Source organism: Lycorma delicatula, chromosome 6 (genome assembly GCF_047948215.1).
Source record: "Lycorma delicatula isolate Av1 chromosome 6, ASM4794821v1, whole genome shotgun sequence".
Classification (NCBI taxonomy): domain Eukaryota; kingdom Metazoa; phylum Arthropoda; class Insecta; order Hemiptera; family Fulgoridae; genus Lycorma; species Lycorma delicatula.
This window is the reverse complement of record NC_134460.1, coordinates 112,963,991-112,982,449: the sequence shown is the minus strand read 5'-3', so window position 1 is coordinate 112,982,449 and position 18,459 is coordinate 112,963,991. Positions and strand designations below refer to the sequence as shown.

At 27.2% G+C, this 18,459-nt stretch overlaps 1 protein-coding gene across 1 annotated transcript in view; it reads left to right on the top strand.

The window, feature by feature from the left end:
- Shab (potassium voltage-gated channel shaker cognate b) overlaps positions 1–18,459 on the top strand; it is a 506,172-nt gene that overhangs the window by 454,605 nt on the left and 33,108 nt on the right. The window contains exon 7 of the mRNA XM_075368331.1: positions 266–352. Coding sequence (XP_075224446.1) covers positions 266–352 — 87 coding nt within the window. The remainder of the gene's footprint in view (positions 1–265; positions 353–18,459) is intronic.

Sequence of the window (18,459 nt, the reverse complement as noted above, 5' to 3'; positions counted from 1 at the left end):
ATGATTGCTTTTTTCATTAATCAATATTCAATGAAACTGCTTTAGATAAATTTTTTTTTACCAATACATGACTGTATAAAGCCAGTAGTAATAAGTAATAATTAGCTTTTTATCTCTTAACAATAATTATACCTGATATTTTAACAAAATTCCCAATTTCAGTTTATTCATCACTTACTACATTTTTTTAATTAATTATTATTTTATTTTTACCCCTCTTCTTTGTGCCTGTCAATTCTCTTTCTATCTCTCTCTCTCTCTTTAGGAACATGACAGCAAAAATGATAGCTCAGCGATGACAAAGTTAGATGAGATACCTAATGAATTCGAATGTTGCTTTTGCAACTCTAAGGTAGTATGAAACTATTTCATTAAATTTTAATAGATTTATGGTTTAAGTATATAATTTATTAGTTATTATTTACTTTTTGTAATCGTTGTGATTTTGCAGTTGCATGGTAAAACTATCACTTAGCACATATGCTTTCTGATTGTAGTTCAAATATATGTTTCTTATGATTTATTTAAACTACTAAAACATTGTGCATAGCATTTTTAAATAAATATTTCAATTTTAATTTAAAATTAAGTTCAAAACTAAAAAAGGTTTGAACTGATTTTTTTTTTGCAGTTAGGTGAGCATATGGGATTATTTGCTTTTTAACTACATCAAAAAATTATATTACAATGTTTTTATTTCTGAAATTTTCATTTATATTGATAAAGTTATTTATATATTTTTAAATAAAAAAATTTGCGTCATTGATTCTTCCTGGTTTCTCATTAACAAGATAAACGAACGTGAATTATATCTGCTGTGATTTTTAAAAAATAATAATAATATGCTATTATATTATAAATTAGTAATGTACAATTAAATATAATTAATATAAAAAATGAATGACTATTGATCACATGCTTATTATTTATTAACTGTTAATACTCAAGATCTTCTTCTTTTTCTTTTACTCAGGATTCACTGATTTCTACTATCTCTTCTATGGATGACCTCTGATAGGTCTACTCCTTTGGGGAGCTTGGGGAGTAATTATCAAAACCTTACACTCAGCAAATGAATTACTGTAACATTCAGTGTTTGTATGAGATTTTCTAAATAAATATCTTATATTACTTCCATAGTTGTCTACTGTTTTTGAGATTAGTGCTACAATCAGTGTCAATTATAGTCTATATTAGTGCCAATTACAGTCATAGAATGCAGTTTAAAGCAATGACTGAGAGTTATAAAGCCATAAACTTCAATTTTTCTGGTCGTAAAGCCATACTTTTTTGGTCATAAAGCCATAAACTTCTGTACTCTTTTATTGCAATCTATATGTAAATATGCCAGCAAATATAACAGAATATTACTTTAATAGATGAAATTTATTAAAAGAATTTTATTGTTTGAATCTAAATAGTACACTCCATGAATAGAGAATTTTTTGTAATCATTAATCTTTAGCAACCTGTTGGTTAGTAAAATATTTTATTGTTTTCTGGTGTTAGCAAAATTTGTTTAATTATCTTGCACACTAACCTTTTGAACAAGTGTGTTGAACTTGATATATGTTTACATATTTATATATTTTTCTGGTAATTTTTATATTTATAGGTAACATCACTGGTTTTAACAATGGTATAATATACTAGTTTTGTTAGAACAGTGGGATATGTCCCTTGTTAAATAAAACTTTTATATTTGGCACATGTTATTACTTTATTTGGAATTATTGTTTTTTGAGTATACGTATAAGTTATGGTAGTACAGATAAGCTCTTTTATAATTCTAACATACAATTAGCAAAAGAATATATAATTTCTTTTTTATTCATTTTAAGAATCCAACATTCATTTACATATCAAAAATAAAATTTTATTTTTTAGATTGATTGTAGTTGCATCATTAAATGTCATAATAGAGAAAATTAATTGAGAAACTGAAGCTTATGTATGAAATACAATATAAAAATTTTGTATTATGCAAAAAATGTCATGCCTGATTAAGATTTGAGCTCAGAATTTGTAAATACATTTCAATTCTTATTCTTTTGAGTATGTTATTGGTAAATAACTTTAATAACATGGAATTTTTAACTAATAATCACATCATTATAATACATATTTTTTTGTAATACAAGTTATTTCATAAAATGTTATCACCATACCAAATTTCTTGTAAATATTACCAAAATCTAGCTAAATTCCTTTACTTAAAAAGATTTTTCAATGTTCCAGTTTTTTTTATTAACAACATAACCCAGCCCTTTAAACAAACCTGTATTCTCAAATACTGGTATGCATATTGAGTTAATTTTAATACATCAGATTTTTGAAAATTTCTTCCCATGTACCAAGAGTTGTTCACCAAGGGTAGTTCATTTATCCAACAACAAAGGATTAATTTCCCACAAGAAAACTCAAGTCTTCTAAAGATAGTATTGCCACTTACTTTAGTATCAGATCTGATAACAAATTTATAAAAGATCAGTATTATTAGGCATTTTAACTTACTCCAATTTTTTTATTATGTTTACAAAAATATTTTTCACCAGTATAGTAATTATATTAATTAAAAGATAATTGTTTAATAAAACTTTTTATAGAATTATAAGTCATTGACATTTTCATTTTAAATATTGTTTAAAATAGCTTTTTACTTCAGTTATTTGCACTATATATGTCCATGATTATTGTTTGTTTTAAATATTTTATTACTTTTATTTAAATAACCTTTTAGTTAAATATTTCTTCTATCTTCAGGATTTCTTTAAAATCCCATATTATGGTTTCCATTTATTGTATGCCATACTTAAAACATTTTTTTAATCTTTATTGTCTTTTTTAGCTTTTCATAAAAATTTTATATTTTCATACTTTACTACTGTACAGCAGAAACAGAATTATTGTTATGTATTTCTTTATAAAAAGTACAGTATTTCTGCAATGAATTATCTTGAAATAACTGTTTACTCCTTATAAACAAAACAAAGATTTCAACCTTCCTTTTTCATTAATTTAATTAACCATAATATACTTATTGATATGTTATGATAAGTATATATCAATATACTTATTGATTTTATTTTTTATTAATGTATTTTTTTAATTGTTTATTTTATTTAAACTCATATTTATAATTATTCTTTAATTACAGCTAGATCAAAAATAGACCATTAATATGTTTTTTTTTTTTTTAGTTTTTATTTTTATTATTGATAATATCATTTTACTGACCTAAACTATTTAAATTTGTAGCTGAACAAAAACGCCAAAAAGATTAAGAATTAATGAATATATGACTTAATACAGAGTACGCCAGAACCAATTAAGCAATTTTGAGGGTTATTAAAAAGTAATGGGGGTATATAGGAAAAAATATTTTTATTTTCTAAATTAGCAGTCCGTACCATTTAATAATCATTAAATTTTCAAAATAATGTCCTCAAGATGATGGCCATTAGCAACACACTTTTGGAGACGACCTCTCAAATTTGTACAGCTCATTCACACGTATTGTGGAGTATAACATGAACTTCTTCAATAATTATTGAAGAAAGAGCAGATTATAATTAGTTCTGGTAGGGGGTGAAGGCGCCATTTAAACATCTTTTCCTTCAGATATATCCCAAGAAAGAAATCACAAATGCTCATGTTAGGTAACCGTGCAGGCCACCCAGCATTACCCCTCAGAGAAGCCAGACATCTGGGAAAAATTTATCTCAAAACATTGAGTGAATTTCGGGCTGTGTGAGCTGTGTAGCCCCAACCTGTTGGAACCAAAAGTTACCCAATCCTTCTTCTTCAAAAATCTCTTCCATTCTGGACTGCAGAAAATGTTTTAACATTGTGACATAACAATGGGAATTCATAGTGGCAATCACACCATCCTCCTTAAAGAAGTACAAGCCTAACACACCAAATTGTAGTATGGCATACCACACCATTAGTTTAGGAAAATGTAGCAGTAATTTGAGTAAAATTTGGGGGTTATTTTCAGCCCAGTAGTGAAAATTTTGCTTATTCACAGCTATACTAAGGTAAAATGTGCCTCATCTTTACTGAAGGAAGCTGCCGTGGGAGTGATCTGTGTAAGCATTTGCTCACACAAATTTTGGTGATTGGCATAGTCTGCTCGACTCAATTCTTGAGACATCATTATTTTGAAGGTTGAAGATTCAAATCCAAATGCAGAATTTCCTCAAACTGCGGTTTGACATCACCAAGGCAACAGCATGCCTCCAAGAAGAATGTCTTTGTGATTGCTCAATTGCTGCTTTCACCAGCTACACATTTCCTGGTATTCAGTGGACGTGTGTCAGCCCAGTATACCTTTTCTTAGTATGCTACCAGTTTCCTCCAATTGCCTAACACAGGACCGAATTGTGTTCACATTAAGGAACAGCATTGTTGCACAGAATGTTGAACCGTAGTAGAAAAGCTCTTTGCGTCGCGATCACAGATCGGTTGTTTTCAAAATACGTGTGCTTAGCAAAGCCATGATGTGTTCCAAACCAAATAATGTTGGCTACTGAAACAGGGTCACCAATGGAACAGAGGGAGAACATCCCCTCGGTGGTAGAGAGGTGCACCTCTCTACCACCACCAGCACCACTCGAGCATTGACCCCTCCTAACCGCTTAGTCGCTTCTGCTGCACTCTATATATTTACTTTACCACTATGATGTAATTATAAATTTTAATTTTTAATAGTGATCACATTTCTTCTTTAATCAATTTTAACAGTAATAATGACAGATGTATTTTTATAAAAAAAAAAGAAAAGGAGTATTTGTCTAAAACTCAAAAGTAATAGTGCATAATCAATTTGATTTCACTTGATATATTTTCAGATCTTTAAGTTACATTTGATTAATATTTCTTTATAAAGATAACAATTTAAACATCTCATTTAAAGTAATAAGTTTGCAATCCCCTATTATTATTGCTTTAGATAGGTAAGCATAATTTTAATTAGATTTATTTTAGGTTTAAGGCAATTTTATAGTAGAGTAGACTTTTAACCTATGCTATAAAACTCAAACTCAGAACAATTCAGTCAGAACTTGTTACATTGTAGATATCTCTTCTTCCTACTGAGTTAATGAAATCATTTATCATCAGGGTTACTAATATTTAATGATGTAAATTGCCCATCCCATACGTCTAGAATTTTCAGTTCATTTTATTTTATTTTTAATTGAAACTAAGATTATTTAAGTAATTATTTAAATTATAAATTAATTAATTAAAATTATTGAAATAATTGTACCCAATTATTTAAGATGAAAGTTACATAAACATTACCAAAATCTAACCTAGCATTTGCTCTAAATTAATCTAAGAAGCTTATTTGAAGATTTTATGTCCTTTATCATCAGTTGAAGTGAACTGAGATCAGTTTAAACGGTTTTATATTTTTTAAATGTGGTGGATTATTAGTACTAAATTTAAAGTTTTCAAAATTATAAATTTCATTTTTCATTAGAACGTGCACCCTTATTTAATCATATCTAGACCATTACAGCATTTGTATTTTAATACAACCATACATTGATTGTGTTTTTCCTGCACACCACACAAGTTAGCTTCTTTCCTAAATTTCATGGAATGAAGTAACTCAAAACTTATCAAAGTTGTATTGTGTTTCATTATTACAATAAAAATGAACTGTTGATTACTGGTACAATTGGTACTGGTAAAGGTGTTAAAAGATTTTCTCACAAAAATGTCTTGGCAGTTTTCATTTTGGCCAATATCCTAAAAATAGTTTTATTCTTATCAACCAGTAAAACTTTCACTGTATTAACATGTGGTTTCCAGATCAGAATGTATTGTTTATTTGAGACTATAAACAAATTAATGCAGAAATACAGAATCAAGGGATATTAATGTAAAAATATCATGCTCTCACCAAGATTCAATCTGACTGCATTTCTTGCAGAAAGGCAAGTTCTTACATGAGGTCATTGCCCTTTTAATAGGTACATGATTATTTTAAAAACGTACACACACACACACACACACACATACTCGTGCAGTTTGTTCATATATACAATACATAACTTTTATGTACATAAATGTTTTGCATATTTTTAATGAATTAAATGTAACACTTCACTTAATTATGAACTGTTTTGTAATTGTAAAGATTTCATTAGTATTATTGTATTCACATCACATACTTGTTTTAACCAATTTTATTTGAACATATTTTAACAATAAAATTGTGGAGGGGTTAATATACACATTAATTTAGATTTACTTTAAAACTAAAATTACATTAAATTTTATTTAATTACACAAGTAATTTAAATAATATTGTTTTTAACAAAACTACTAAATAAATAAGTAAAATGAATAAAAAATTTGATAAGTTTAATTACATAAATAAATTTAAGTAACTTGAATCTTATGCACCAAAATGAAATACATAATTGAATTTCTGTTTGATAACATTAAGTTATTATTGTTTTTAGTGGTTTCTGTTCTACATAATCTGTTAGTGGTATGTTTAAATCTGTTAGTGGTAAGTAAAAACTTGAATTTATAATGTTCTGGTAGCAGTAATTTTTTCTACTCCCAACTTTACAAAAAGTTCTAGTAACATATAGTAATTATTTTTGTAGGAATAGTTCACTTGGTTCAGTCTTTAAGTCTATAAATCATTTATGTATATATCTTTTTGAATTATTTTAATTTATTTAATTATTAAACACGTAATATTGTATTAAAATATAGGAGTTGAAATCATGTTTATGAACTATTAAATAATTTTAATAAAATTAATTTTGAAATACATGAAATAAAGAAGTCAGCAGACTTTTTATTCTTTCATCTTTGGACATTATTCAGATGGTCTAACTCATATATATATATATATATATATATATATATTCATCTCAAATGCTATGTATTTTGAAGTTATATTTGATATTTGAAATGTAACTAGATATGTAGACTTTTACTTCAAAAGACTGTCTTCTGTCTACTGTCTTCTCAGCAGTGATACAAGGTTTCATAGCCTTAATGACTCTCATAATTTCATATACTTGCCCAGTTCTATTTAATAATAGAAGAATTGTTGTTTCATATACTTTACACCTTATACTTCTGATTTTGCCTTAATATTCATCCAAAACAACTGAGAATTACTGTTCATCCTAGGAGCAGGAGCAATGATCCATAAAAAAACAACATGATGATTAAAGTATTTAACAGTATTACTTTTCTTTCCTCCATTACATTAAATCAGTGTAGTAATAGCATTGTTTATTACAGAAGAGGAGCTACATTAATTTGTTGTTTATAGAAACTGTTTCAGTTTTTTTTATGGCTGCGATGTAAATCACCTGAGATAAAAAAGACACCAAAAAAAGTTGATTTTTACTTCATGTCATGAATTTAATCTTTAGTTATTATTTATTTTATTTCTTGTATTTTTCTCCCCCGTTGCAGTTATTATTAATTTTTATTACAATTTTCTCATATTATACTACTATTGCCATTTAAACTTTAGTTGATTCTCTACCTAACCCACCTATCTCTGTTTCCTGCCTTCTCCTCTGTAACTCACAGTAACACCCTTATTTTTTCCTTAACTTCTACCTTGTATTCAGGTCTGTTTAATAGTCTTATCCCTTTTGATAAACAAAATGTACAACTTTGCAAACAAATCATAAGACACTGCAGTTTCTTTTAATTAATATAGCAAATGTTTGCTTCCAAATTCATTTCTTTCAAGTTTTCATGTTCCTTCTTATTGGTCATTTTTTAGCCCTGATCAGTTCATTTCCATACTGAAAAAACCTGGTGATTTAATATTTAGCTATTCTTTCAATAAAATTTTAAATAAGTTTTTCATAGAAAGCTTATTAAAAACTTTAGCTAAACATTAAAAAAAGCTTTTGCTTTTATTTTTAAAACTCTATGCTTACAACTTAAGCATAATGTATACAAGTATATGTAATTTAAGCAGCAAATTTGTTCATTAAGCAATGTTCCTTAAAAATATCATCATTAGTCAATCATTTTACAATAAAATGACGCATAATATGGTTGTCATAGGTTATCCTCCCACCATTTATTTTGTGTGTATTTTTAGCATAAAATTGCACTAGCATTTCAGAAAAAATATTTGTTAAATTCTTAGATTTTGCTTTAATTTTTAAAACACTAATAAAATATGTTAAAATAAATAAGTGTTCAAAAAAATGTCTAAATTCTTTTTTTAAATATTAAAAAAAAAAATTAATTGAAATGATTAAATATAAATTAATGAAAGCTGAAACTGAGATAATAATATTTGAAACATTGAATACTTACATATGAACACAAATATTTATTGTGTAGCCCAAGAGAGGTAATATCTTCCAGAATTACTTGAAACACATCACTATCTTAAACTTACCTTAAAGTTAAACTTAACACTATCTTAAACTTAAAAGACAGGAATGAACATAACCTGAGTTACACATTTCATTAATAAAGTCTTTTATACATGCATCAATAAATGTAATATAAATCGTTGGGTAATGATATTTGACAAACTGAGGGAGGAATAACAGAAAATGACCCAAAGTATTTTGAGAGTATATGAATATTATTTTTTCTATAGCTTCAATTAAACACAAAACCTATTAAAAGATAAGCTCAGTGAAAACTAATTTTTTTTTTTTTTTAACATATAATAAATTATTTTAACAGGAAGAATTTTGTCATTTTTTTTTCAACACAAAATTGTTTTTCTAAATGAAGAATTAAATATTATATTTACTCTTTTTGAAACCATGTGCGTCATTTTTACAATTTTTTAATTCTTTTACAGTTAAAACTTACTAGATTGCTTCAATATACCATTATAGTCTTTGGTGAATCTCTGTTTCTACAAACTTTCTCAAGTCATCATCACTGTTCTTATCATTTCATTGTTAAATGATGGATATAAAGATTTTAAACATTTACACTTTCTTTCATGGAGAGATTTACATCAAAGTTAATAAAACTTGTTTACTTTTACATTAAAATTTAGCTATCAACATAACAATTCACAAATTTTGATGTCACTTACTATGGTACCATTTATGTTAATGCTGTTTACCATTTAATTAGAGAACCTGCTCTATAAAAACACTGGTTTTAAATGAATACAAAATGAGTGTATTTATACTGTACAGAATCATGCTAATGATTGGTTTGTGATTTCATAAACTTGTATGATGATTTGTACAGTAAGCCATATCATTTTCTGTCATCTGCATAAAAAAATGGATTACACTTATACACAAATAAGAATGTGAGAAATCAAGGTATAATTAATGAAAAAGAAATGTAATTAGTATGATTACGCTGGAGTATATTTTAATAATACTCATAAAAATTTAAAAAAAAATTATTATTTTGCAACAAAGTAATAATTATTATTTAAAAATATGTTTTCTCATCCATTGTCCATTATGTTTTACTAAGAAGGCTCTTTTCAAGGGACTGAAATTCAAAAACTTTCCATTGTTTAGAGTTGTCCATAGTAGAGTTAAGTAGTTGTCTGTTAATAGAGGTTTCAATTTCTTAAATTTCTTGGGACATCTTTATTCCATAACTACCTGAAAACCCCAACTCTATCTGCCAGTTTAAAAATTCAATCTTCTGTATCATCTTTCTAAAGTTTCTCTTCCTTTATCTCACTTCCTGGCACTACACAGCTTTTTATCACTACAACTTTATCCATCTAACCTCATGACACATTTTCCTAACTTCATTACTTCAATAAAACTAATATTTTACTTTTATTTCTGTTTATTTTAATTTGTAATTCTTTCTTTAGTTTCTGCATTTGATATATTTATCTGTTTGTTTTTTTTTTTTAATTCCTTTTTACCCATCTTCAGTAACATGATATCATTTCCAAATAATAACACTTTTTCTTATTTATTACACTCTTCTTTATTTTCCTCAGATTCACATGACTTTTACCCACAAATATTGTCAATTGAAAACATGAAACAAACTTCCTTGTATCAAACTTGACATAAAAGAATTCATTTTTTTTTTTTTTTTACTTTTTCCTATACTCCATAAATCTTTATTACAAGAACAATTTTGCAAGCTTTAAAGAAAATGTCTTCAAATTTCATGTACTGTATTCCCTTATGTAACATATTTACATCGTTTTTTATTTTATTTTCTGTCACAATTCATTAATTTTATTATACCCATTTTCTTTCACAGTAAATTTTTATCCTAGCAATTAACCTGTTCCATTCAGGATTTCTTCTACTATACTTTTAGTTAAAAGAATATACTATCACCAAATGTTAATTTTTTATTTATCCTTTTATTTTTGTATCTTGAAATTAGTTACACTAATTGTTGTAAAAAAAAAAGACAAAAATTTATTCAAAATATATATATTTATATAACAAATAAGTAGTAACTTTATTAAACAGTTTTGCTCATTATATGAAATCGGCAACATGTAATTTTTGAACAAGTGAACTAATTAAAAAAACTGTATGTAATAGCAGTGCTTTTACTAGATTCTTGGGAGTCTGAAACCTAGAAAAATATTTTCCTATATCCAGATTGTAAATGTGTAGTAAGTATTAATAGTAACCTATTCCAATAGATCTTAATATAGAAGTTAGACAAGTTTCCTTTTTTATTAATTAAAAATTTATTGAATGTGTAGAATTACTTATTCTGCCTGTATTAAAGTTATTCAATTTTAGGATATTTTTATGTCCTGTTGCTTTTTATTTATCTTTATAATCTGTAGCAAAAACCATTATTTAATCATCATGTCATCATTGTTACTAGGTGTTTGTTTATTAATTGTTTGATTAGGTGACTCATCAATATCATTATTGATCACATTTTCTGCGATGGTAGTAGATCCACGTTCAAATATATTCAGCATAGTAAATTTTATGTGGATTTGAATACCCATGAAACTAAGGTCCTTTGGACATAGAGGTTCTATAAATGGTTCTGTCTGAGAACTAATGGACTAACTGTCAAACTGTGATTGGGCAACTTTTGAGGTAGTGTCTCAAAATAAAATCATTATAAATAAGATTGTACGCTATACTACGAAGTTGTAGTATTATTGTACATTAATAAGTAAAGTTGATTAATTTTAAGGAAATATGAAATAAGCAAATTGAGCAATATTTTTTGTTAAATTAGTGTGCAGTACGTACACATATTACCAAACTTTCGTTTATTTTATTCTACTGTCTTCTAATGAATCAACTTTATGTAAATAGCATTTATAAATCTATTTTCTAGAATCACAATTATGTTATTGATTATATAAATAAGAGAGTTACATAGCTGTATGTAGCTACTTAAGTATTAAGAGAATAGAATTTAGTTCAATGCCTTGATTTTTTACAACATTGACATCCCAACAGACATCCCATTTCAGACATTATTTTACAACTACAGTCTCATTTAAAAATGCAATTTCATGGTGTAATATCACTATTTAGCTTTATTTATGAAAATAACTGGATTAATCCATGTGCTTAGACCATCAGAATATCCATTGTCCACAGAATTTTTCATTGAAAGACTGAAATAACATAGAACGTTTTTCATAAATTATTAAGTTATTTTTCTTCACAGCCAATTGAATTATGATCAAAACCAAACTAAACCTATTCAAATCTTTTATTTAATTTTATTTACTGCTTCCTTTCTACTAACTTAACAGCTATAAAACTAGAAAAAGTTTTTTCTTGATAAAATGTAAACTCAGCAAAGCTGAGTTTACATTTTACACTAAAACATATTCGTGTTAATTTTTTCTACATGTCAAGTGAACTCAAATTATCATCTGACATCTTCTTAAACCACCATACAATTAAATTTTTTTCTCTCCCTCTTCTTGAAATTACTGATAAATTGGTAGTCTACAAAATGTGTTACGTCACATAAATGCTGTATTTTAAAATACATAAGTAATATTTATAAATTTATTTTATAATTACTTTATAACTATGATTTTAAATTTCAGTTACTTTTTGCAAAATTAAATTCTAAGCAGGTATTAATAATTAATAATTTGTCTTCAATCAGAAATAAATGTCAACACCATGCAGTGAAACTGCACTCCCATTGTTTAATTTTGAGTCATGAATAGAAATGAAAATATCAATTTTTTTAACTGAAACCTAATCTTAAACCACCTTTCTTATAACAGGGAGGGAAAATAATTCTTCAATGAAATGAAAATATATCACAATTAAAATTAGCTTTTTTATTAAAAAAAAATCGTTTATCATAGCTACAAATTTCATTTGGTTATTGTAAGACCGCTGGGAAATTTCTCTCCTTAAGGTTAGCGAACCTGTATCCGTCATGGCCACGCTAGTAATGTATACACTGTATTGTTGTCTGTAAGTTATCGCGTTGTGGTAACTTTTGATTACGTGTGAGTTATTACGTTATAAATTTAATAGGAAAATCGATGTTGCCACCGACTGTGAAATACGTGGAATCATATGTTTTTTCAATCATCAAAATATTAAGCCCCCTGAAAGTCATAGGCAATTGGTTGCTGTGTACGTTGATAATTTAATGAATGAAAGAAGCGTACGAAAATAGTGTGAAATGTTTAGAAATAACAGAATTAATGTGCATGGTGAAGAACATTCGGGGAGGCCCTCGATAATCACCGAGGACTTTTTGAACCGCGTCAGTGATGAAATTAGAAAAGATCATCACTCAACGATTTCCGACCTTTTTTTCCTGTTTAGCTTCCGTAATCACCGTCAGGATTACTTCAGAGGATGATTGTAAGTGAAGTACAGTCACAGGTCGACCATTTCTGAGATGTGTGGTTAATTGAAACCCAACCACCAAAGAACACCAGTATCCACGATCCAGTATTCAAATCCGCATAAAAGTAACTGCCTTTACTAGGATTTAAACCTTAGAAATCTCGACTTCTAAATCAGCTGATTTGCGAAGACGAGTTCACCACTGGGCCAACCTAGTGGGTTCAACAATTTCTGACCTGGCTCTTCTTTTTCCTGATGATTCAATTGCTGATGTTAGTCTCATTGTTTGTGACCATTTAGGCTTCAGAAAGATTTGTGCACGTCAGAAGAATATGATGAGTTTATATTGAAGCTGGTGTATCGTTAAAATAAATGTCTTAATTCACGTGGCGATTATATATAATAGTAGTATAAGGTATGTAGTTTAAAAGAAATAAAAAATATTCATAAAGTTTTCAAAATAAATTTTTAACAATTAATTGTCTTTACTTTAGAGATACCCTCTCGTAGTATCAATCGTCATACCCACCGGGTTGGTCTAGCGGTGAACACGTCTTCACAAATCAGCTGATTTCGAAGTCGTGAGTTCCAACTTTCAAATCCTAGTTAAGGCAGTTACTTTTATACGAATTTGAATACTAGATCTTGGATACCGGTGTTCTTTGGTGGTTGGGTTTCAATTAATCACCCATCTCAGAAATGGTCGACCTCAGACTGTTCAAGACTTCACTTACATTCATACATATCCTCTGAAGTAATACCTGGCGGTGATTCCCAGAGACTAAACAGGAAAAAAAAATACCAATCGTCACATCGTTTTGCGATTGGCATTATTTGTATCCATCATCAATTTCGAGAATTCCTGTTGAGACATTCCCATTATTACAAAACTATCAGGTTCAAAGGATGCAGTTTATTGAATTACATATAAAATAACCTAACTTCAAACTCAGCATCCAACCTTGAATTTCTTGTAGCTTGATCTATATATATATATATATATATATATATATATATATATATACATCGTTATTATTAATTCTTTCCTTTACTTTCTGCATTAAATTTATGCAGATATCAAATTTTATTTTGTATTTCTTATCCACAATAAATAAACAAAATGTTTTTGTCAGCTAGGGCTTTTTTTTAACCTCCGGGACCAACGTTAGGTATTACTTCAGAGGATGAGATAGATGAACGTCAATTTTTGTAGCGTGTGAAAATAACATGCCTAACCGGGAATCGAATCCGGGACCTCCGGATGAAAGACTGAGACACTGCCACTTGCGCCACGGAGGCCGGCAAGGCCAGCTAGGGCCTACTAAAAAAACTCCGCCAAATCTTAGCTGTCTAGCCCAGGAAAATCTGATTAAAAAAAAAAATTATTTTTTTGAAGAAATGTTAATATATTTATTTCATTTTCCGATTATTGTATGAAGTTATATATAAAACTATTTGATACAGTTTGTTTATGGAGTTATTTCTTGATTATTTCAATTGTTTAAAAGAAGAATAAATAATTTTAAATGTGAAAACTATTTGTATAACAACCTGAAAATAATTTATGATATTTTTTATTGATCATCTATTTGGAAATTTATTTTTCTCTTATTGATTAAATTACTTTTGAAGTTCATAAAATTTCAGGTTAAAGTTATATTTTAGAATGAATATGTAACAGTATTTAACAGAGTGAAAATATGTTTATCCATAAAAATTTCATCCCCTTGTTTTTTTACAATTTTCAATATTTTATGTCCCCAGATTCAAAAAAATTATAACCCATGCAAATATTTATTGTGCGTTTTGGTCACCGAGTACTCTTTTTGTATGATTTTCCAGAATAATGATCTTAATAACATTTAGCATAATAAAAATAAATACAATGAAAGGAGATACTAGTTCTCATTATCGTATTTCTGACCGTGTGAGTTTTCCAACTTTTGTTGTTATTTTATTAAAAAAGTGAAATTGGAGGTGTAATTTAACATCTTATTCATTTATGAATTCAATTTTTTTCCAATTAATGCCTTACAAAATTGTTATTGTGTGCAGATTCTACTCATTTATTATTAATTAATAGTTAAATCTCGATCAGTATTATTTTGTGTAATTATTAACTGTATATATTAATATGGACTACAATCACTTCTCTTTTTTATTTATTAATTTTCTATTAAGTGATGCTCTAATCAAGATTTTCCGCAGTTTTATTTTATCCTTCCTGTCCAATCCTGAAGAGCTTCTTTTTCTATCCATGTACTGTTTCCAATCATAGCATTATCTACATAATTATAGTTATTTACTGCTCTCAATAAATTATTTATTTATATAACACCTTAAAATATAAGACCTGGTCAGGTTTTTATTATTTAAGATTTTTTATATATGATTCACCTACACCCACATTAACTAGAGTAAAAGAGTCCCTCCTGTATATCATACAATATTTAGAAGTTTGTAGGATATCTGGTGCAGTTCAAGCTTGATCTGGACCCAAGAGTAACCCACCGAGTTGGTCTAGTGCATCTAGACCAATGCATCTTCGCAAAACAGCTGATTTCAAATTCGAGAGTTCCAACGTTCAAATCCTTGTAAAGGCAGTTACTTTTATATGGATTTGAATAGTAGATCATGGATACTGGTGTTCTTTGGTGGTTGGGTTTCAATTAACCACACATCTCAGAAATGGTTGACCTGAAACTGTACAAGACTGCATTTGACTTACACTCATACATATCATCCTCTGAAGTAATACCTGATGGTGATTCCTGGAGGCTAAACAGGAAAAAAAAGGACTCAAGAGTAATTACAACTCTCATTGCAACACAACAGCCACCTTAATTTTTTTTTTTAAGTGTCAATAATGTTTATGGTCATTATGCATCATAAATTACTAATATCAACATTATTTCATCTATTTATCTAAAATAAAATTATACTTAATACTGTTTAGTTGTAATTCCTAAAAATGGCTTCAGTTAATGGAATTTATTCTTATATCAAATCATTTTGTTTTCAATAAAGCTACCCTTGAGATGTTTCACATGTAATAAAATCGTAAGGTTGAAAGGACATGCAATTTATCATTTTATTCACAATATCATATAATTCCTTACAATAATATAAGATTAATGCACAATTGTTCAGCTGGAAAATATATTAGTGATACAATCTAGCCCTAAATAAAATTATTACTTTGATATTTTTTTAAATGACAGCTACCTCTTTAAGCTACCACTTTAATTTCTTATGAGTTGCAATTTATTAACATTATAAAATAATGTGTAAATTTAGTTTATTGGTGAAACACTCCTGAATGGTGTAATGCTTGTTGTAATATAAAACCATGAAGTCAGTCGTGTTAAATATTACCCAAAGACCATCATCCTACCTTTGCTATTCTCAATTTAAAAAAATTTTCCCTGCTCTTTTCTTTTAAAGATAATTTTTATTTTGCGATTTCTCATGTTTAGTAAATTCCTGCTATTAATTCTTCCGAATTTATATGACAGTCTTCCAACAAACCACACAGTTTTTAATGTACAACTAATCAATAACTGAATTCGGGAAGTAAAATATACAAGCAAAGAAGTTATGGTTATCTAATCAATATTAATATTGCTATGTGGTTAAACATTTTTTTTTTTTATTTTACACTAGAGAAAGTAGTTGGTATAAGATATCTTAAATATACGTTAAATGTAATAAGGGTGTAAACTCGTAGCCTTATGTAAATATTTTCTTTCAATTAAGTACTATTGAGTGATTCTGCATTTTTCATTTATCTGTATAAATTACTTTATTAAATAAATGTATTTACATCTAACACAATTTTTTCAGATTCATTTTTACGCAGAGGAATGAAAGATTTATTAATGTTCTGTGTGTCTTGATTACTAAAAGTATATTCAAACTAGTTGCACATTTCTTACCTCTGATTATGTCTTAATTATTCAGTTTATTTTATCGTCATTTTTTAATTTAATTTAAGGTACTTTTTATGAACTATAAGTGTTTAATTATGGCTAATGGTACGTTAAGATTTTATTTATTACTTTATCATGTTTATTCTTCATTGATATATTTCTCTACCACTTTTTTTAAATCTTTGAAAGCATGTTTAGAAATATAATTTCCTAAATATCTCATATACATTTATAAAATTTCATGAATCGTATGTATTTATATAATATAGATAATTTTAAAAATCCAATTTGCTCATGATTCTTTTTTAATTATATTTACCATTTACAATGAATTATTTCGTTTTTAAATTGCATTCATTAAATATTTTAATAAATTATCCATTACATTATACAATATTTCTCTTTAATACTGGAAAAAATATATTGATGTTCAGCATGCATGTTATGGCTGCATGTTATTATATATGTTACTTGTTGTTACATGTGTATGTCTGAATGTATTTTATTTGTAGTTAGTATTATGTGTTATGTAAAATTATTAAATTTTGTTCATTGTATTATTTGTTATGTTTGCTCTGTGGATTAACTCACTGCATGTCTTTGTGTTGTATCGTTTAGTGGTAATCACATAAATATTTCAGGAAGGTGAGGACCAGTTTGCAGACGTTGAATCCGACTGAGAAACTATCAACCATCTTTTAGATTCTTTTATTGGTGAGTTCTATAATATTATGCTGCTTATCAGTAATGTAAAATATTCGAAGGCATGTTTCCATGGGTAAACCACATTGTACTTTTTTAAATTAGGGTTGTCTGGTTACTACTATTCACTATTAATACAATATCATTTAACTATTTATATATTGAGATTTTAATTTACAATTTTATATTCTTGCATAAATTTTCTCTCTTTCGTTCATTCATTGTAGGAAATTTTCCTATATAGGAAAATGCTTTTGCATAGATATTTTAAAAACCATAATGAATACTTCAATTTTTATATCACAATTCATGAAAATTATTAAATATAAATTAGAAACAATTCATAAATATTATATATTTGTGCATTTTATAATTGTAGAAAAGGATGTATTTGTATACTTAATTAGTACATTTATACGCAAAAAGAAACTGCTTAAGTATGTAAATTAATATTCCGGTTTTTATCAAAAAAAGGCGTTTTTATCCATTTTAGGTATATTTATCACAGCAATTTTCAAAAAAAAATAAATACTATTTTAACAATAAGCATCAGAAAGTAATTTCTGTTTCCCATTTAACCCTCATCAATTAATTTTGAAAAATATATAACATGATTAGCTGAGTCAGATTGTAGTTGATTTCAATGATTTCTGTATCCCAAATAAGAACATTTTCATTTTTCTTTAATCACTGTTAAGCTTCTTTGAGGAAAAAATAACTTATTCGTATCTACAAATACTTATCATTCTTTAAGGAATATTTAGGTACACTTTATTCAATTAGATGATACATACAACATGTTGGGCATAAATTATATACAAGAACAATAAACTTTTACTTTAATTTTGTAAAAAGAAAAAGATATGAATGTATAAGCAATACATTAAAAGCCATTATAAAATACTTTATGCGATTGTATACTAATCTAAACTAACCCCAAAAATCAATTCCATATCGTAGATACATTTGCAGTAAATCAAGTAAAATAATTAAACACTTGACAATTCATTAACAAAACACTAGAACTCTCTTCCAAAAGATATTTC